Below are 21,275 nucleotides of genomic sequence, written 5' to 3'. Positions count from 1 at the left end.
TAAATAAATGAGCATGGTGTGTAAGCATACACACCTCACTAGCGATACGCCTTTAATTCCCACTGCTTCCTCGATACGCCATCATCCACCATGCAATTTTTTAGGTCAGCGTTTCTCCGCCAGACTGCATGCCAATCATTCAGGAAATTATACAGTGCATCCCTACAGATGGGATTATGTGGGAAGGAAATGTCATTTTTTGTCATATTTTTGTGTTCATACTTATTTCTCTTGAGAAAACATGGAGGCTGATTTTAGTAAGAGCTACTACCAATATTAAAAAACAGTGTATGTCACAGGTAGAAAGACTGCATCTGTAGCACAAATTAATTATCACCCCTCTAAAGATTKCAGACAAAGTACAATATATAGATATACGATACCAGTCAAAGGTTTGAACACTTCCAACTCATTCAAGGGTTTTTCTTTATTTTTACTGTTTTCTACATTGAAGAATAATAGTGAAGACATCAAAACTATGAAATAACACATATGGAATCATGTAGTAACCAAAGAAAGTGATTTAGATTCTTCAAAGTAGCCATCCTTTGCCTTGATGACAGCTTTGCACATTCTCTCAACCAGCTTCACCTGGAATGCTTTTCCAGCAGTCTTGAAGGAGTTCCCAGATATGTTGAACACTTATTAGCTGCTTTTCCTTCACTCTGCAGCCCAACTCAACCCAAACCATCTCWATTGGGTTGAGTTTGGGTGATTGTGGAGGCCAGGTCATCTGATGCAGCACTCCATCACTGTCATTCTTGGTCAAATAGCCTTTACACTGCCTGAATGAGTCACACTAAGTGCAAACCAGATGGGATGGCGTATCGCTGCAGAATGCTGTGGTAGCCATTCTGGTTAAGAGTGCCTTGAATTCTAAATAAATCACTGACAGTGTCACCAGCAAAGCACCCCCACACCATCACACGTCCTCCTTCATGCTTCACGGTGGGAACTACACATGTGGAGATCATCCGTTCACTTACTCTGCGTCTCACAAAGACACGGCGGTTGGAACCAAAAATCTTACATTTGGACTCATCAGACCTTAGGACAGATTTCCACCGGTCTAATGTCCATTGCTCGTGTTTCTTGGCCCAAACAAGTCTCTTCTTATTATTGGTGTCTTTTAGTAGTGGTTTCTTTGCAGCAATTCGACCTTGAAGGCCTGATTCACACAGTCTCCTCTGAACAGTTGATGTTGAGATATGTCTGTTACGTCTGTTATGTCTGTTACTTGAACTCTGTGAAGCATTTATTTGGGCTGCAATTTCTGAGGCTGGTAACTCTAATTAACTTATCCTCTGCAGCAGAGGTAACTCTGGGTTTTCCTTTCCTGTGGCGGTCGTCATGAGKGACAGTTTCATCATAGCAATTGATGGTGTTTGCGACTGCACTTGAATAAACTTTCAAAGTTATTGAAATGRTCCGMGTTGATTGACCTTCATGTCTTAAAGTAATGATGGCCTGTCATTTCTCTTTGCTTACTTGAGCCGTTCTTGCCATAATATGGACTTGGTCATGAAGCTGGTTGAGAGAATGCCAAGAGTGTGCAAAGCTGTCATCAAGGAAAAGGGTGGCTACTTTGAAGAATCTCAAATATAAAATATATTTTTGATTTGTTTAACACTTTTTTAGTTGCTACATGATTCTATATGTGTTATTTCYTAGTTTTGATGTCTTCACTAATATTCTACAATGTATAACACAGTAAAAAATAAGGAAAAACCCTTGAATGAGTAGGTGTGTCCAAACTTTTAACTGGTACTGTAATTTAAAACAAGCTCTTTCATACCTGTCTTAGGGGATCAAGGCCTCTATTACTATAGGCCAATGTTGTATACTGTATGTTGTTTAGAGTATGCATATGTGGTGCATTTAAATAATTATATTAGGAAATTGGTTTTTAACACCTACCAAATAAGGATTTATCAATATTAGTGATCCAATGATGCATTTTGGGATCAACAAGCTGATTGTCYTAGTTATTTACCAAGAAGCAGCATTTCATTTGCATTCCATTTCAAGCTTCATTCATCTCATCAGGCTCTTCACTTAGAGATTTCAATCAGCCTCGGAGGAAAAAAAAGAATAGCAGTTTCATTTCTCTGCCCTAAATTTCCCACAAAGAGAATAATTTGCTTCCCTATTCACAATCGGCACCAGGCTTCATTGTGGAGTAATTTAATTTGGGGTATCTGCCGCAAGGATGTTTCATGAATCAGAAATCAGTCCCCCTGCATCGCTCCAATAACTTTTTTCTATTCCTTTTTGTAGCTATGTTCATGTGTTTTACACCTAAAGTGTCTCATGTCTGATAGCCTATTCCAGAGCTGCCARGTCCATGATAAATCCCGCAATAAACCAAAGCACAAAAACACCAGATAAAGGTCCTCTGCACAGCCCAGATCAAGGCGACTTTGTTCAGCATTGTGCCATGAGGATTCTCCGTAAAGGCAGTCTGGATGTCATCCCTATACAGAGAGAGAGAGACAGAATGAGGCAGACTCTGGGCTTCCAGTCAAAAGAACAGGCAATGGTGAGGCAAATAAGAGGACTTCAGAGCACTTTTAAAGTGGCTAGTCATAGAGCTCCTCCTTCTCCCTGCCACACTTTAATAGGATCCAGGATTGAGATCTACTTTTTCCCCTACAGACCATAACATTAACTATTAAAGGGGAGAGGAAGAGAAAGGGGGACAGAGACACAGAGAGAGAGAGAGAGCGACACACCGAGAGAGACAAACATAGGGAGAGAGAGAGAGATGGAGAAAGAGAGAAGAAAATTGTCTTTGCTGACTCGTGGACTAATTTGAAGACTTTTCCGTGATCCTAGTTGGATTAGGATAATTCTTCCTCAAACAGGTGCTCTCGTTTTAGTAGTCGATAGGTTGGAGGAGTTCCCAAGCAAAACGGCCACCTCAGGGGATCCGCAATTAATAAACAAACGTCTTCTAGCACTGTCTTTCACCTTTTAATAGGAATACACTCAACCAATTTCCGGCCAGTGTAAGTGTGATAGTGATTCGAACACAAGAACATTGACCAAGATAAATGGAAGAACATTATATCAGCTYAAACCTATTMATATTCCTATATTCTCCAATCCRCGTTAAGGCCTTRGTATTACATGTGAAAGAGGAATTCCCTTGGACTCAGACATCTGATAAGATTGTCTGTAAGAGCATTAGCTACAATGACTCTTAAAAAATGGAGATAAGGTTATGGTTGGTTGATTGTCTGAATGGAGAACGTGGATTTGAACCTTTCATAACCTTGTCGTTGACACGTCACTTCTCTAGCTGGTACTGAATTGGAAAAGCCTCTAGAAGAAGATGCAAAAATAATCTGGGTGAAAAAAGATTAGGAAGAGGATGCAGTGGCAGCAATAACATTTCTGGCTGGATGTCAGGGTTACGATTATTGTTACTTTTCCCCATGTACTTCATTTTGTCAATTCACATAAGTGAAATCATTTTCTTGTATGCACTAGATTTTTCGGAAGTTGGTGCAAACAACTCAGAGAATATTTCCTATTTAATTATGTCTGGTTTGCGTAACAGCTTTCTCTGCTAGTAGAACATGTATTTGCACAAATGAAAATGACATTTCCATTATTATATTTAAAAAAAAATTTTCCTTAGTGCTCACATTGTTAAAACTTCCATCCAGAAAAGTTAGAATATTTCTTGGTTTATATTGAATAGGGGTTCTCATGATCGCAGGCTCAAACTGGAGGCACCTTGTGATTTAACACTGTACTGAGCAATGCACATTCTCAGTCACTGTGTCTCGGTGGAGGACATTTCGGGATGGACAGTYACAAGGTCCTAGCCAAAGTCACCCATTCTTTCAACCCTGTCAACAATGTCTTCTCTTCGTCTTCAAAATAATGGTTAACATTAAATGATTATAATTTATTTTAACAAGTCCAGGAGAGTTTTCTTAACTTAAGTGTTCTACTGTGTTCTACCTCAAGCAAGGCGGCTTAATGAGATGACACTGGGCATTGTTTACAAACTCAGCTTTTTGAACAGTTGAAGTGAATTTAAATGTCAAGACTTGTTAGCCAGATAATGACACACACGTAATGAAAATGGGAGATTTGGAAGCTTTTTGGAGTTAAGCGAATGGAGACTGACATTTAATCACAGCTCAAGATGTCGCCGGGATCACTTTTAATGACCGTCATCCTCTCCTTTTTCCCTAGTGAAAGAGTTCCGGACGTATGCGGGAAAATATCACTGCTCACGTATACTGTCAGAGATCACACGCGTGACCGCACACTATCACAGTGCATTTCAGCGGTCTGTACTACGGTGTTGCCAACTTTGTCCTTTCTGTCACAACAGTCTGCATACTGTTGTCATTGRAAAGGTCGGATTCACCAGATTATTATCACAGGGAACGGTGTCTGCCGACGACTACATGGTTTTATTGTCTCTTTGTTCATATTTTTTTTTTTCCCCCTGACCTTGCCCTCATGATAGTGCTGCACAGCTGCAGGAATGGGACAAGATCATTGACATAATCTAGGAAAAGTGGAGCAATCCTGAAAAATTACCTGACAAATGGAGTCCAATCATATACAGTAATTTCAGTTTGGTGCTGAAAGGGGTGATTTCAGAATGAAAAGGTATGGTAKCTAAAGGAAAATGAAATGGCTTGTGTTGGAGCAACATACAGTACCTACTGATGTTCATAGGCTCACCAGTGCTTCTGAAGCCTACWTGCACCATATTATCTGGTAGTATTGGCACCTAATGGGCACATGCTTTACTCCTTGGATGGACATTGATCTCAATATGGTCTTTCTCTACAAWCTCATTGGACCAGGGTTAGATGATTGACTGTGGATGTAACTCACAAGCTCTCTGCAGAGTCAACYTTTCAGAGAATCCACAAGGGACCCTTARACGGATTACTTTCATCCATAATATATTCCATGTTATGCATTTCTGGTAAATCCATTTTATGGCCCTTGAATATTGATTTTGAGGTTTGTCATTATGATGGTCCCACTCGTGAGCCCAATGGGCTGTACCAGTTTGATCGCACCACTCATCTCAAACCAAGGGGTGTACCATAACYCTATTATAATACTGTGGAACAATTTCTTAAGATAAGTATGTCTTAGCGAGTAACTATCCATATCGATTCACATAGCCCTCTAGACAAGTCCAGTATCTACACTACTTTTTGTTACTCAGAAATTGAAAATTGAAAATATATCTAAATATCTACAGATTATTTGTTCCTGTATATATATCGTGTCAGTCATCAATCCTAAAACAAGTTCCTCTCTCTAATCAATAGAATGATCCCGTCCASCAGTCAGGACTTCCTGGTTCGTGACCTGGTGTCAGGGCGTGAGTACGACCTGTGTGTCCTGGCGGTCTACGACGACGGCATCACCTCGTTGACGGCCACGCGGCAGGTGGGCTGCGTCCAGTTCATCACYGAGACRGAGTACAGCCAGTGCCAGGCCCTCCACAGCCAGTTCCTGGGRGGCACCATGATCATCATTATTGGTGGCATCATCGTGGCCTCCGTGCTCGTCTTCATCATCATCCTCATGATCCGCTACAAGGTCTACAGCCACCAGGGCATGGACACAGGTAAGGTGGGCACCCTGGACAACATCTGTGCGCAGACCAACGGAGGACAGGCTGGGGGACAGGTGTCCCACTCTGGGTCTAAAGTTACAGAGAGCCAGGAGGAGCAACAGGCTCATGCCTTTGCTGGGGTGGGAGGGGGGCCAGGGACAGGGGGAGGAGGGGGTGTGAGTGGAGCGGCATCGCCTAATGCCACCCAAAAGGACTCTAACACCATGGCGCTGGTGGTTGACTGTGAGAAGGCGGTGCAGATATCAGACATGACTGCTGAGGACCTGCTGTCGCCTAGTAAGAGGCGTCACTCCAGGACTGCCATCGAGATGAAGAGGAGAGCTTCGCTCACACCCAAAGAGGCCGCCAATGTGAATGTGGGGGGAAGTAAGTATTTGAGCGATAGAGACAAATACAAATGGTTGTGAATGGGGTTAATGAGAGAGAATGGCAGTGAATGACCCCATTTTTTTACCGTTTTCAATGTGGTATRTCTATGGCATGTCTGAAACATCTGGCTTGTAATTCATTTTTATTCCTTCTGTGACCTACAGTAGGTATCGGTAGTTAGAGCTCTGCCACTGAACATGAGTCCATTGCATAGCCCAACCCAGCACACCTCATTGCAGCACATAAAACGCCAATTCTGAGACATGTAATTGTGCTATTCTACTGACTCAATGGGCCACAGACAAGTATATTTTAAAGAGCCTCTCCAGAGTGAGAAGCTTGGATACAATGTTCCAATTGGATAATTGCACTTTCTGAATGAATGGCCATGGATTTAGCATTGTAAATCACTAAATCAATATGGTGAATTAAATCAGGGTCAGGGAGAGACAGGCCCTCTCTTTCAATAGCGTCAATCACTCAGTGCAGCTGCAAAATACATTTTGGTTGAAATTAAGGGACATAATGAACCAAAATGATCAATCTAGACTGAGGATAATTTGTCAACGAAAACGGTTGAGTTTGGCTGCCCTTGAACCTGACCAAAACCTTTGCAGCCAACCACATTCTCACAGTCATTGCTGTGTAATGCACACTTTGCACTGCAATGCAGATAATGAATTCCCAAAAGGTGCTGCAGTGAACAATCACTCTATACATTTACATTCTGTAATGATCATTTACTTTCACCAGTAGAATCATATGCGACACACAACCAGTAAGTGCAAGGCTACCATGAGATCGGAGTCACTTTGCCGGATCCCATATCAGATCTGTGCCAAAAACCTGTGTAGCTCCCCTGTGTGAGACAAAACGGTGCCAATTTGGTACAGATGATACCGGGCCATGAATCACATTCCCACGGCCATGTCCGCAGGCTCCCGAGTGCTGTGTCCCTGAGACGAAGGGTGAGGGATGCACTGCGCCGCGTCCAGCCTGGCTGTCACTAACTCTACCCGCCTCATCTCTCACCTCTATTTGTCTCTTCCACCAGACACGCCGGCGCCCGCGGCTGCCGACGACGACAAGAGGGCTCACAGAGACTGGAGCGACTTTAAAATTTGATGACTCCTTCTGCTTCTCGGTGAGGAGCAGCCATCAACCTCCAAGAGTAATGGTGCCCTTCTTTCCCTGTTCCTCTCCATTAATCTACTTGAGAGAAGAAGATGAGAGAGGGGGGGTCTTTAGTGTAAGATAGATGAATAGATACAAACTGAGACGGAGAGATGGCCGTGTCAGGGAGAAAATATCACTTAGTCAGAGCTAACATATTACTAGCCACGTTACTGCCAGAGACCTCCCTCAGMAGTCTGTTCCCACACATATGCCATATTCAGCGAGACTAATTGCAGAGGACACACCCTTAACACTCAGTGCTGCACTTTGATAGCAGCAGACATCCAAACAACATAATGCAAAAAACATGAATTACKATTACTTACATTTTCGTCCTACACCAACACACTGTAGCGGCAATACAAGACCGATCATAGCACAGTGGCAATTACAAYCAAACACATCTGATCCACRAACCAGTCAAAATCATCATTATAAGTCAAATTACCATTCAAACAATTGCAKATTTTTTCATGATCAGTTGTGATTAATGTCATGCATTCAACTCAATCAGTAACCATCYCTCATGTTTATGTTTTTCAGAATATTCCAGGGTTCCAGGAATCAAGGAGATTAGATTATAAATCAGGAACATTTTTAGGACTTCTGTCGGACTTCCTCCTTGCGACCCCGGAGTTCACACTGTATCCATGGACCCTTCCATGAAAACACACCTAGATGGACTCAATAAGGACTCAATTCACCATCATAATCTATGGGAGTGGAACTAGATGGGCCAAAGGCCTCGCCGGTGGCTTTTGAAACGTATTGCCTTGTATCCCTTTGTGGCTGACTGTCTGTGTATCCGCTGTCATTACCACAGCACTACTACTGTTCCTGGACCTGTACTTGGACCAGGACTTGCCAATACCTGGACCTGTTCATGCACCTGGATCTATTCCTGGACCTGCTCATACTGTACCTTACTTTACCTGACTGTCTTCAGACTCAGGATGGGGACCCAGCCTAAGGTGAGTGTACACAGGATCATGTACTCRATGTGGGTTGACCAGGAAACACTCCCTGGTCGGGTCACAAGGTCAGCAAACCCCCCAGGACTTATTCATGATTTAACCAAGTTGACCATATATTTCAATCAAGCCAGCCACAGATACAGTGGCTTGCGAAAGTATTCACCCCCCTTGGKATTTTTCCTATTTTGTTGCCTTACAACCTGGAATTAAAATGTATTTTTMGGGGAAGTTTGTATCATTTGATTACACAACATGCCTACCACTTTGAAAATGCAAAATCTTTTTTTTGTGAAACAAACAAGAAATAAGACAAAGAAACTMAAAACTTGAGCATGCATAACTATTCACCCCCACCCCAAAGTCAATACTTTGTAGAGCCACCTTGGGGTATGTCTCTATAAGCTTGGCACATCTAGCCACTGGGATTTTGCCCATTCTTCAAGGCAAAACTGCTCCAGCACCTTGGATGGGTTCCGCTGGTGTACAGCAATCTTTAAATCATACCACAGATTCTCAATTGGATTGAGTTCCGGGCTTTGACTAGGCCCTTCCAAGACATTTAAATGTTTCCCCTTAAACCACTCAAGTGTTGCTTTAGCAGTATGCCTAGGGCCATTGTCCTGCTGGAAGGTGAATCTCCGTCCCAGTCTCAAATCTCTGGAAGACTGAAACAGGTTTCCCTTAAGAATATCTGTGTATTTAYTGCCATCCATCATTCCTTCAATTCTGACCAGTTTCCCAGTGCCTGCCGATGAAAAACATCCCCACAGCATCATGCTGTGGGGATGTGGGGTGATGAGAGGTGTTGGGTTTGCGCCAGACATAGCATTTTCCTTGATTGCCAAAAAGCACYATTTTGGTCTCATCTGACCGGAGTACCTTCTTCCATATTTTTGGGTAGTTTCCCACATGCCTTTTGGTGAACACCAAACGTGTTTGCTTATTTCTTTCTTTAAGAAATTGCTTTTTTATGGCCACTCTTCCGTAAAGCCCAGCTCTGTGGAGTGTATGGCTTAAAGTGGTCCTCTGGACAGATACTCCAATCTCTGCTGTGGAGCTTTGCAGCTCCTTCAGGGTTATCTTTGGTCTCTTTGTTGCCTCTCTGATTAATGGCCTCCTTGCCTGGTCCCTAAGTTTTGGTGGGTGGCCCTCTCTTGGCAGGTTTGTTGTGGTGCCATATTCTTTCCATTGTTTGATAATGGATTTAATGGTGCTCCGTGGAATGTTCAAAGTTTMGGATATTTTTTTATAACCCAACCCTGATCTGTACTTCTCCACAACTGTTTGGAGAGCTCCTTGGTTTTCATGGTGTCATTTGCTTGGTGGTGCCTCTTGCTTAGTGGTGTTGCAGACTCTAGGGCCTTTCAGAACAGGTACACTGAGATCTTGTGACAGACCATGTGACACTTAGATTGCACACAGGTGGACTTTTTTTTAACTAATTATGTGACTCCTGAAGGTAATTGGTGGCACCAGATCTTATTTAGGGGCTTCATAGCAAAGGGGTGAATACATATAAATGCACCACTTTTCCATTATTTAAAAACAATTTTTTTATTTCACCAATTTTGACTATTTTCTGTATGTCCATTACATGAAATCCAAATAAAAATCCATTTAAACTACAGGTTGTAATGCAACAAAATAGGAAAAACGCCAAGGGGGATGAATACTTTTGCAAGGCACTGTAGCTCTGAGATGAAGGAGGGTGATAAAAAATGAAACTCAAATCAGAAAGCTAATTTAGGGTTGTGTGTGAGAGTGTGTTCTGTGTTGTATTTAGCCAACCATGTTAGAAGATCCAGACAGTTCCAGTCTGATTAGCTTGTGGTTACAGACAGGAGAAGGAGGGTGTTTGAGTGTAACATGTGGTTATTCTGGAGGAGGAAAACCACTCCAACCCAATCTTTCTCCCAGAGACATSTCATGTTTGCCTCCCATCTCCCCCCCGTCTCCTCCCTGCCCATTCCACTGGTTCCTCTGGCTTAACTAAGAACCTGGCTAAACGGACGGGAGATAATTATGGGTAGACAGGCAATTAAGGAATCAAATTTTGTAAGCGATCAGCGCAATTAGGTCCTGAACACACTGATGGAGGAACACAGTGGGAGAGAATCCTAGACGCATCACTAAATCTGTCTGGAGCTAATCCTACTTTCTCTTTCAACTCTTTTTTAAATGTATTCKTTTATTAGGATGGCCATTGGCTGATGCCAATGACGGCAGCTAGTTTTACTGGGGTCCGACCCATAACAAGAAAGACAGTTACACATACATGTCAGTACATACATACAACAAGTAGGTTACATGGGGAAGAGGCGTAGTGCCATGAGGTGTTGCTTTATTTGTTTTTTGAAACCAGGTTTGCCGTTCACTTGCGCTATATAAGATGGAAAGGAGTTCTTTGCACTCATGGCTCTGTATAATGCTGTACGTTTCCTTGAATTTGTTCTGAACCTGGGGCTTGTGAAAAGACCCCTGGTGGCATGTTTGGACACACCTACTCATTCAAGGGTTTTTCAGCATATGTGTGAACTCCTTCAAGACTGTTGGAAAATAATTCCTGGAGCATGAAGCTGGTGGAGAGAATGCTAAGAGTGTGCAAAGCTGTCATCAAGGAAAAGGGTGGCTACTTTGAAGAATCTCAAATATATTTAGATTTGTTTAACACTTATTTGGTAAATGAAAATAAAGAAAAACCCATGAATGAGTAGGTGTGTCCAYAATTTTGACTGGAACTGTATATACATATCGACCTCAATTGCATATACCCCTGCACTTCGACTCAGTACTGGTAACTGGTAACTTTTGACTGGTACTGTACAGTCGTGGCCAAAAGTTTTGAGAATGACACAACTATTKATTTTAACAAAGTCTGCTGCCTCAGTTTGTATGATYGCAATTTSCATATACTCCAGAATGTTATGAAGAGTGATCAGATGAATTGCAATTAWTTGCAAAGTCCCTCTTTGCCACGCACATGAACTGAATCCCCCCAAAAACATTTCCACTGCATTTCAGCCCTGCCACAAAAGGACCAGCTGACCACATGTCAGTGATTCTCTCTTTAACACAGGTGTGAGTGTTGACGAGGACAAGGCTGGAGATCACTCTGTCATGCTGATTGAGTTCGAATAACAGACTGGAAGCTTCAAAAGGAGGGTGGTGTTGGAATCATTGTTCTTCCTCTGTCAGCCATGGTTACCTGCAAGGAAACACGTGCGTATCATTGCTTGCACAAAAAGGGCCTCACAGGCAAGGTATTGCTGCCAGTAATATTGCACCTAAATCAACCATTTATCGGATCATCAAAAACTTCAAGGAGAGCGGTTCAATTGTTGTGAAGAAGGCTTCAGGGCGCCCAAGAAAGTCCAGCAAGCGCCAGGACCGTCTCCTAAAGTTGATTCAGCTGCGGGATCGGTGCACCACCAGTACAGAGCTTGCTCGGAATGGCAGTATGCAGGTGTGAGTGCATCTGCACGCACAGTGAGGTGAAGACTTTTGGAGGATAGCCTGGTGTCAAGAAGGGCAGCAAAGAAGCCACTTCTCTCCAGGAAAAACATCAGGAACAGACTGATATTCTGCAAAAGGTACAGGGATTGGACTGCTGAGGACTGGGGTAAAAGTCATTTTCTCTGATGAATCCCCTTTCCGATTGTTTTGGGCATCCGGAAAAAAGCTTGTCCGGAGAAGACAAGGTGAGTGCTACCATCAGTCCTGTGTCATGCCAACAGTAAAGCATCCTGAGACCATTCATGTGTGGGGTTGCTTCTCAGCCAAGGGAGTGGGCTCACTCACAATTTTGCCTAAGAACACAGCCATGAATATAGAATGGTACCAACACATCCTCCGAGAGGAAATTCTCCCAACCATCCAAGAACAGTTTGGTGACGAACAATGCCTTTTCCAGCATGATGGAGGACCTTGCCATAAGGCAAAAGTGATAACTAAGTGGCTCAGGGGAACAAAACATCGATATTTTAGGTCCATGGCCAGTAAACTCCCCAGACCTTAATCCCATTGAGACCTTGTGGTCAATCSTCAAGAGGCGGGTGGACAAACAAAAACCCACAAATTCTGACATACTCCAAGCATTGATTATGCAAGAATGGGCTGCCATCAGTCAGGATGTGGCCCAGAAGTTAATTGACAGCACGCCAGGGTGGATTGCAGAGGTCTTGAAAAAGAAGGGTCAACACTGCAAATATTGACTCTTTGCATCAACTTCATGTAATTGTCAATAAAAGCCTTTGACACTTATGAAATGCTTGTAATTATACTTCAGCATTCCATAGTAACATCTGACAAAAATGCGTAAAGACACWGATGCAGCAAACTTTGTGGGTATTAATATTTGTGTCATTCTCAAAACTTTTGGCCACGACTGTACGTTTTCTCAACTACCGGTTCTTGTCAATAATACAGTACAGCACTCACAATCGTCTTGTTATCAATTTCTTTCAACCAAACATGAGTAATTTGTATCAGTGCAGTACATGTTTACTGCCCTTCTCTATAAGCATTCTGAAAGTCTGTTGTTCATTTGTTTACAMAGAAGTATTTGGTCAAACACAATTTGCTAAGAGCTGGCAGCAAGCTGATAGGACATACTGTTAGAACCAGTATAGGCCGCTTTCCACTCTTGGGTAACGGAATAACTGTGGCTTCCCTCCAGGCCTAAGGACAAAGACTTTCCTCTAGGCTGCAATTAAAGATATGCCAGATAGGAGTGGCTATAGAGTCAGCTACCATCCTAAGTAGCTTTCCATCTAAGTTGTCAATGCCAGGTGTGTCATTATTGATTGATAACAATKATTTMTCCACCTCTCCCACAATAACTTTACAAAATTCAAACTTGTAATTATTTTCTTTCATTATTAGTACAATGGCACACTGTTAGTTGTTGGCATTTCCTGTATAAATTTGCCCACTTTGACAATGAAGTAATCATTAAAATAATCTGATTCAATGAACATTTTTGTTGAATTAGCCTTTCTGCCCCCTCCCCCCKAAAAATCATCATTTTTTATATKATTGATCTTGACTTCATAATACAGTTTCTTCTTCTTTTTATTGAGTTTAGTCACATCATTTATTAATTTGCAGTAAGTCAGCCAGTCAGATGTGCAGCCAGACTTATTAGCCACTCCTTTCGCCCGATCTCTTTCAACCATACGGTTTGTCAACTCCTCATCAAACAGGTGCATGTTAATTAATAATTGGAAGAAGCAAATTCATCAAGTGCCGTGCCTGAATGCTCCTTATTAATCACATTAGACCAACAAATATTTTTWACCTCATCCACATAAGAGTCACAGCAAAACATTTTGTATGATTTTATACACTATTTTAGACCCAACTGTTGGAACCTTGGCTTTCCTGGATATAGCCACTATATTGTGATCATTGCATCCAAAGGGTAGGGATACAGCTTTAGAACGAAGTTCTAGAGTATTCGTAAAAATGTGATCGATACATGTGGATGATCTTGTMCCTGTAGTGTTTGAAAACACCCTGGTAGGTTGATTAATAATCTGAACCAGATTACAGGCACTGGTTACAGTGAGGAGCTTCCTCTTGAGCGGACAGCTTGATAACAACCATCCAATATTCAGGTCCCCAAGAAAGTAGACCTCTCTGTTTACGTCACATACACTACCAAGCGTTTCACACATATTATTTAGATACAGACTGTTAGCACTTAGTGGCCTTTAGCAACACCCCAAAAGAAAATGCTTTAGATGTTCCAGGTGAACCTGCAACCACAACACTTCAAWAACACTTGATATGGCTTTGAATATATACAGCAACACCTCCCCCGTAAGCATTCCTGTCTCTTCCATAGGTGTTATTCTTGTATTGCTACTGCTGTATCATCAAATGAATTATCTAAGTGAGTCTCAGAAATGACTAATYTATTAACATTATCTYATGTTAGCAAGTTATTGATTTAATMAACCTTATTTCTAAGGCTACATATATTAAAAWTGTCTATTTTCCGGCCCTTTCCTGGGTAGCTTATCAGAAATAGACGTGATATGCCCCCAAAAAAATAACATTCGGCAGTCCATTAATAAGTTGGTGTATGTAAGTGTGTGTGTGCTGCGGGGTTGAAGCTACAAACCCGTAGGTTTGGCTCTATCATCCCTTCCCGGCATTTGGGAGGGAGGGTGGACAATGAGCCTGTCATAGCAGATGTAAGCAATGTTCCCACGCGGTCTGAAACCTTTCATGGTTGGGATAAGTTCTTTCCTCTTCTGGCGCACAGCTTCAGGATTGTTCTTGTTGAGGAAGATKTACGTTTCTCTCAAGTTCTTGACTCTTTCCAGAACAGCTACCTTGTCCTTGAACTTCAGGAACTTGACCACTATCGGCCTGAGCCTGTCACCTGGACCTCAATCTTCCTGTGGTCCATATTCAGTTTCTCAGAGAATTTCCCTCACATTGTCCTTAGACTTCATCCAGGTCTCATGTGGAGATTCTGCATTTCTGTCCATAACCATYTTTGTACGCCTTGATTGTCCCTCGAGATAATCTGATTTCTCTGTCATTGTTATCATGATTCACACACAGAACTGATGTCATCTCTCAATGACTTACAGATTGTTGTCATCTTGCCGTTCTCCTGTTTAAACTCACCGAGCTGACCCTGGGAGAACTGCAAACTGTTCTTCAGATCCTGGACCTCTCTGATCAAGTCGTCCATGATTTTATTAGTTGACTCCACCGGTGTTTGGACATAACACTTGAAGCTATTTTGTTGTTGTTGTAAAAACTGCTTGTAGCACTATATATATATATATATATTTGTTTGCTTGTTTGTTTAAAAGATCCTTCACCTGTGATAGAAAGACACCGCTGTCCTCAACAGCACTCCTGCCAGCTTTGGTCTTTGTCATGGTAGCAACGTAGGTTATGCTGTTACTCCTCGCAGTTCCAAAAGGGCAGGTCGCAGGTAAGATTGAAAACAACAACTAACAGCAGAGATCTAGACAGCCACAAGCRCAGCTTTACCGTAGCATGTTTAGTAAACCAACCAGTAGAGTTCCATGCTGAGTGCAGCTATGGCTGTGTTCATTAGGGTAATGGTGTGCTTTTTGTGTTTGGCTTTSCTGACTCGAAACGTTTTGTTTACTTAAGTCAATACATACGTTTCTTGAAGGACATGCATGTGGTTGGTCATTTCCCGGGACGCCTTACGAGATCATACTTGCTTATTCTCACATCAAAGATAGGACTGTGCTTTCTAGAGATTTATCCAGRCATCTTGTCATAGCTTAGGTCTATGTTATCTTAGATCACTGCAGTGGTCATAGWATACCATTGTACAGTCAACCACAGATGAATCCCATTAACGTTTGATCCCACAACTCATTGAAGTTGATTTCTTACCCTCGCCCACCGTGTGTTCAGACAGGCTTGTGTCTCTGTGATGGCACTTCTACAATTTGTACAACAAAGTGATTACACAGTGATCTGGCCCTATCGTGTGATGGAGAGGAMGGATGTTGCAGTGAAAGGGCCTCTGCTATTACGTATCGGCTTCCTGAAACCAAGCAAGGGAGGTATGCATAATTGATAATAGCAGCTAGTTCTCGCCTCAGACGTTAACCTTGCCATCAATTCCCCTGTGAAGTKTTTKTTTTACCTGCTAACATCTGAGAGCACAGAAGCGTGTCGAGAAGGGAGGCTAAAATGAGCAGGACAGTTCTGGAGCATCGCTGTATGTCCTAACAAATAGTTTCATCATACTCTTACTCGGATGGCTTTAGCCTTTGATAGTTGAGAGTAAACTCACCCTTAATATATTTTATCAGAAAACTAATGTTGTGCCTGTCTGATTAATAAAATGTCAGTGGCGGGTGGACAGGTGCTTTTGTTTTGTGTTCTTTGTTGGATATTAATGTGGAGAGGGTTGAGGTGTAGTGATGTGTGAAATCAGGGGACCCCATTCTTCTTAGCCCTCACCATTCCCKGAGTGGACAYGGACAAATGGAAAGGCTCAGTCGGCCGTCAGCGCCAAGGCCRGGGCCATGAAATCACTATTGATCAACCCATATCTCACCARCAAGCAGGAGTTTGAGAAATTAGACTGGTTTCAGGTTAGACTTGAAAGAGATGAGATGAGGCGAAGATAGATGTGTGTGTTCAAAGAGCCTGGTGTCGTGAATATTCTGTCTCACAAAATAACACGAGGATTGGAAAACAGAACCACTGTAAAAGGATCGTAACCCTGCTGCTGGTGTAATTTCGTAGTTAGTGTTTGCTATTCAAGCAAGGGAGATGTAGAGACAATCTGTAGGATACGTGTGCGGGCTGTGTGTGTTTTCCTACATGCATGTGTGTGTGTGTGTGTGTGTGTGTGTGTGTGTGTGTGTTTTGTGAGAACATCATGCCTCTCAGATTTACACAAGAGTCCATCCTACAAAAAAAGACCACACAAACAAAAAGCAGATGATGCTTTATGCATCACAACCTCTGCCAAATGTAATTAATTACTACTGTACCAAGAGGCCGGCAAATGTCAGCAGAGGAATTTATTTTGCTAATTTTGCAGCTTTCTTTATTGCCGTTGCTGTGTGTTTGCTTTGATCGAGGCCGTAGTTTCTGCTTTCTGTGTGTGTGAGGCACTGGGCCTRGGGGCACACTGCAGCTCAATTTAAACTCCGCACTAATTCCAAACAATGGCAAAGGCATTGATTCTGTTTCTTTTTGTCACACAGCCCGTCTGCGCCCAGAAAAATATGTTTGTATACCGAGTGGCAATTCCATTCTTGTCTCTTCGCGTTTGTATTGAGCGAGAACAGAATTGAGTTAGGGGTTGCCGTTTTTCTGCCTCTCCTTAAAGTTGTATTTTCTAGCTACGTGTTCTATGATCCTTATTGCTCTGGAGACAACAAAAAAAATGATCACAACAACAATCAAAATTCKTCACGGATTGAGATCACAACTAGTTTTAGGTTGCTATCAACATTTTGCTAAAATAGGCCTTGGAGAAATCAATGATGGCTTGATGGCGCCCATCTTCCAATCCTCCCACACTTAGCATTATGTTTTGTCAAGTCTCCAGCCTCATTTCTCTGGCAATTAGAGGATAGCTACGTGGCTAATCATTGCTCCATGCTGATGACGCAGCGATGAGCATGTTACCCAATGTATCAGCAGCGGCATGGCGCGTGATGATCACAGGTCCCTGGCATCAATAAACAGGTTGTTTTGAGTGAGATCACAGAGGTCTCCCCACGAATGGAAGTCAAGAACAGCGGGCTAAATGGTATATGCTGAACTGTCTGAAAGCTCAACTATGGCATCACTATGCAGACATTATGCAAACAAGTTCTTTGTTGTTTTTTTGGGAGACKGAATGATGTTCGACTCAGATATCATGGGGCAGAARCGAGGCGGCAGGGGACATTAGGTTGTAGGCTCTATTTGTTTTCACWTTGTCACTTTATCATGTTCTTCTGAGCAGGGCAAATGCAGAGGAGGCTACTGAGATTCACAATACCAGAGTTATGGTTTTATTAAACAGACGTTGCCGGTTCTGGTGACTAAGAGGCAGACCTAAAACCAAGGGCAAAATACTGTTGATGTTATCACTCGCCCTCTAGTCAGACAATGTGAAACAGCAATAACAACATCCCATGTAAAAAGGTGAGATGATGAAAGTTGGTATGGAGAATAAATTACGGTCTCCCCCTGAACAGTTTATGGGTTGGCCGGCAGAGGATCGCAGTGGATGCCGTTCAGAGAGAGATTTGTGTGGCAGACACACTGAGGTGATTCATATCAGATGATGATTGGGTGATTGCCCCGGGGGAGGTGTTCACTCCATAGTACAGCCGGTCCCAATTGATTTCTGCTGCTCAGGCCACATTTAATTGCATAGTCAATATGTGATGATGGGAATCATAATCAGCATTGCAAAATAAGAGTCGGACAATGTGTATCGCACTGACCCCTCCATGGAATACACTTTCTCAGGACAGGAGTGCCGCCATGCCGTGACCCTGAGACAGCAATGCTGGTCCAATATCCTTTCTCCTGGATGGTGAAGAAGATCATATATTTAGCTCAATAGTGCATACTCATGCTCAATAGTGAAACATGCTTTGTTTGTAAATAGCTGTAAATTAAGCTATTTCKCATACAATCGCTGTCAATAGCGTTTCTAGAGGTCGTGTGTCATGCAACACCATGAATGATTTGCAGCAGGTGGCAGATCTAATGGAAAGTAAGCTACAGTATGATGCTATAGTTCAGTGTACAAATAGGTCTCCTGTACTCGGTTTGATACGTAAACTTTTAAAGTGGTTAAGGAAATACAGGACTATATATTTCTGCACTTTTGCTGAATCCAAGCACTTCATAATATGTGGTTGTGCTTTAAGAGAGACTCTCCTGCTGTGCCAACAAGACAGTAGTACAGATGGGCAGGTTCTGCTTTGTGTAGACGCTAGCTGAATTTATCAATGCTCCCACGCTGGGAGGGAGAGGCAGAGAACGCCCATGGTCACTAAGGTCCTGGAGCAGATTACATCACAACTTAAAGCCATACATTTTTCACAGGATAATACCCGCTATAGACTAGTCCCGAACATGTATTGAATGTGACTGTAGAATGTATTTTGTTCAAGTCACGTGTTACAGTACACTTTGCTATTGAAAAGCAAATTGTTTGTTTGAATGGGTTGTGGTGAAGGACTAATGGCCCCTATGTTTTCGAATYGACAATCTATTTCTGCCTTGTGAAGTCAGCATAAAGTGCCTGAAAACACTTTCATGCAGTTGTGTTTTTTTGACATAAACATCATGCTAGTACATTCAGCCAACTGAGAAGCAAAAATAAGTACCCTCTCAACTCCTCCACTTTATAGGCCTCAGTCCACTCAGGGCTTTCAGCGTCAAACATGTTAGCTTGACACAAGGGATCAGCATTTCCAAAATGGCATCCATCGTTGTAGCTCTTACACCTGTTCAGCCTCTTCTCCTCTCCAATACAAACCACCTGCAGTGCCAGCTAGTCAGCTATATCCAGGTGCCATACATGTCCACCAGAGAGCCTATATCCAGCACCATTTGTCAACGTGCCTAGTTCCATATGTAGATGTAAGCCGAAGTATTATATTTAAAAATGTCTGCCAGGCTTGTGTTCAGCTCACCACCTGCCATGCATCCAGAGCCATGATATGCCCAACCCGAGGGAGGCTTAGTCAGGCTACCGTGAGGGCTGGGCTGTCTGAGCTGACCGGCTTAGCTCCTATCACTCTTCTGTGGACAGTGCGTGAGACATTGAGGARGAGTCTAAGGCCGAGGAGTCCCAAATGTAATCTTGCACTATACTGGAAAAGCATCTGTTCACTTCAATGGCTGTTTAATGGCACAGGGTTGTTGTTTTATAATCCTGTTTCGTTTCATGGCCACGTAGGCAGGCCCGCCACGGTTTGGCCAGTGCTGTGAGGGAGGCTGCCAGTCATTTACATTTGCATCAAACAGCAGTAGAGCAGGACACGGATCCAAACAGAGGACATTGTCCAAGCACGGTGGTCGTATGGCTGCCAGTGTTTGTGAAGCTTCCTGTGTTTGTATTAGACACACAGGTTATTCAACTGATGTACTTTGGTCTATTGTCATTATGGAAATGTTTGAATGTTCTCTGTTTCATTAAATAAAGCCTTAGTTTGGCAGGGATTCAATGACTCGAACCCTGGTCAAGGAGAAACAGTATCATCAACATACTTCAGGGGCTACAATGTTGGCTGATCTTCATGAAGCCCTTTCAATGATCAACCTGGATTAAGTGGACTTGTTTGTGTGGTCAATCGTAAACGGATGAAAGGGCAAAATAGAACATATTCCTCACTGATTTCGCTGTCTCTCTCTTCTCTCTGCAGGTATGGGCCGAGTTTACCCCATCCGGACTCCGAGGACAGAAGGATATAAAGGAGGAAGAASTAACAGGGACTAAGCAAACTGAACCGCATGTCTGTGCATCACCACCACCTCTTCGTCACCATGGTCTTCATCACCCTGTGTTGCGTTTTTTTTTCACCTTTGAGCCGAACCCAGTGAGAACGGAATCAAACAGGCAGACTCAGACAAAACGCTCAGACCTGGGGACTCACCTTCTTCTGTGTTCTCCGTCACTTTTTAATTTGGCTTTATCTTTTGTATCTGTACATAACGCAATTCCAAATCTTATAGTTTTGTACATGTAATTTTTATGGTGTGTGAAATTTTTCTAATAAAATATAAAAGTGGATTCATTCCCTAGAGACTAACAGGCCTGTTTGTGGCTGATGATTTACCGTCTGTTACACCTACTTCTCTCCTCTTGTATTCCCCSTATTCAAACCTAGTACTCTACACCCACACCCTATCCCTGCCTCGCCTATCTCTGCTTCATGGCACCACAAAGCCAATAACTTGTTACCTGGTGGTTGTAGCACAATAGCAGTCAATCCAAATTACTTTAGAGGGAGAAAGGGATCCCAGAAGTAAAAATAAATTAGGTTTGAATCATCCCGTAGCGTCCAGCCCTTTATATATATTACCCCACCTGTCCTACAGCCTTCCCCATATAGAGATATTCAGCATCAGAGTTAGTCTCTCTCCCCCACCTAGTAGGCTTTAAATTCTGCCAACTCAATTCCACTGACTTCTTTTTATGTTTTTCCCCCTGACCCTCAAAGCCGACATGAATTTCAACACTGCAATTTGCACAGAATCTCTTGTGGTGGTTTTCACCATCTGGTGCAGTGAATCTGATCCAGGTCAGGCATTTAACCAACGGAATGCTTTGCGTGAGTTGGATGTCTTATTGAAAGTGCTAAAGCCTGGCTTTCATGGCTGTTTATAGCTATCCCAAAGTCCTCCTAAAGGCTTGCTGGGAGATGTGTGCCATGAGAGTAATGACTGTTTGCCATTGTGCTAAATCATCATTTTGCTGTTATTACATACATCATAAAATGGAGTAATCATCACTATTTCCTCATGGCAAGAGATCGAATGATTTCACTGTCATTAATACAGMGGAACATCGAGGTGCAGATGTTCCCAGAAGAAATTAAATGTTAACATCAGTCACTCTGTGAGTTTGAAAATGTCACCCTTATACGTATTTCAGTCAG

General features: G+C 42.6%; 1 protein-coding gene across 2 annotated transcripts in view; it reads left to right on the top strand.

Annotated features, from left to right (window-relative positions):
* The window catches only part of LOC111949919 (leucine-rich repeat and fibronectin type III domain-containing protein 1-like protein), a 57,648-nt gene extending 37,222 nt beyond the window's left edge, over nt 1-20,426 (top strand). Inside the window, exons 3-6 of one of the 2 annotated variants that reach the window (XM_023967268.1) lie at nt 5,316-5,992; nt 7,050-7,139; nt 7,715-8,142; nt 20,040-20,426. In XM_023967268.1, coding sequence (XP_023823036.1) covers nt 5,316-5,992; nt 7,050-7,120 — 748 coding nt within the window. In that variant the 3' untranslated portion in view covers nt 7,121-7,139; nt 7,715-8,142; nt 20,040-20,426. Of the gene's footprint in view, nt 1-5,315; nt 5,993-7,049; nt 7,167-7,714; nt 8,143-20,039 lie in introns of both variants that reach the window. The other variant, XM_023967267.1, reaches the window with a different exon arrangement.
* Nucleotides 20,427-21,275: the final 849 nt, after the last annotated feature.

This window comes from Salvelinus sp. IW2-2015, linkage group LG22, assembly GCF_002910315.2.
Source record: "Salvelinus sp. IW2-2015 linkage group LG22, ASM291031v2, whole genome shotgun sequence".
NCBI classification, from domain to species: Eukaryota; Metazoa; Chordata; class Actinopteri; order Salmoniformes; family Salmonidae; genus Salvelinus; species Salvelinus sp. IW2-2015.
Note: the sequence above shows the minus strand (reverse complement) of the source record. Positions and strands in the feature narration are given on the sequence as shown.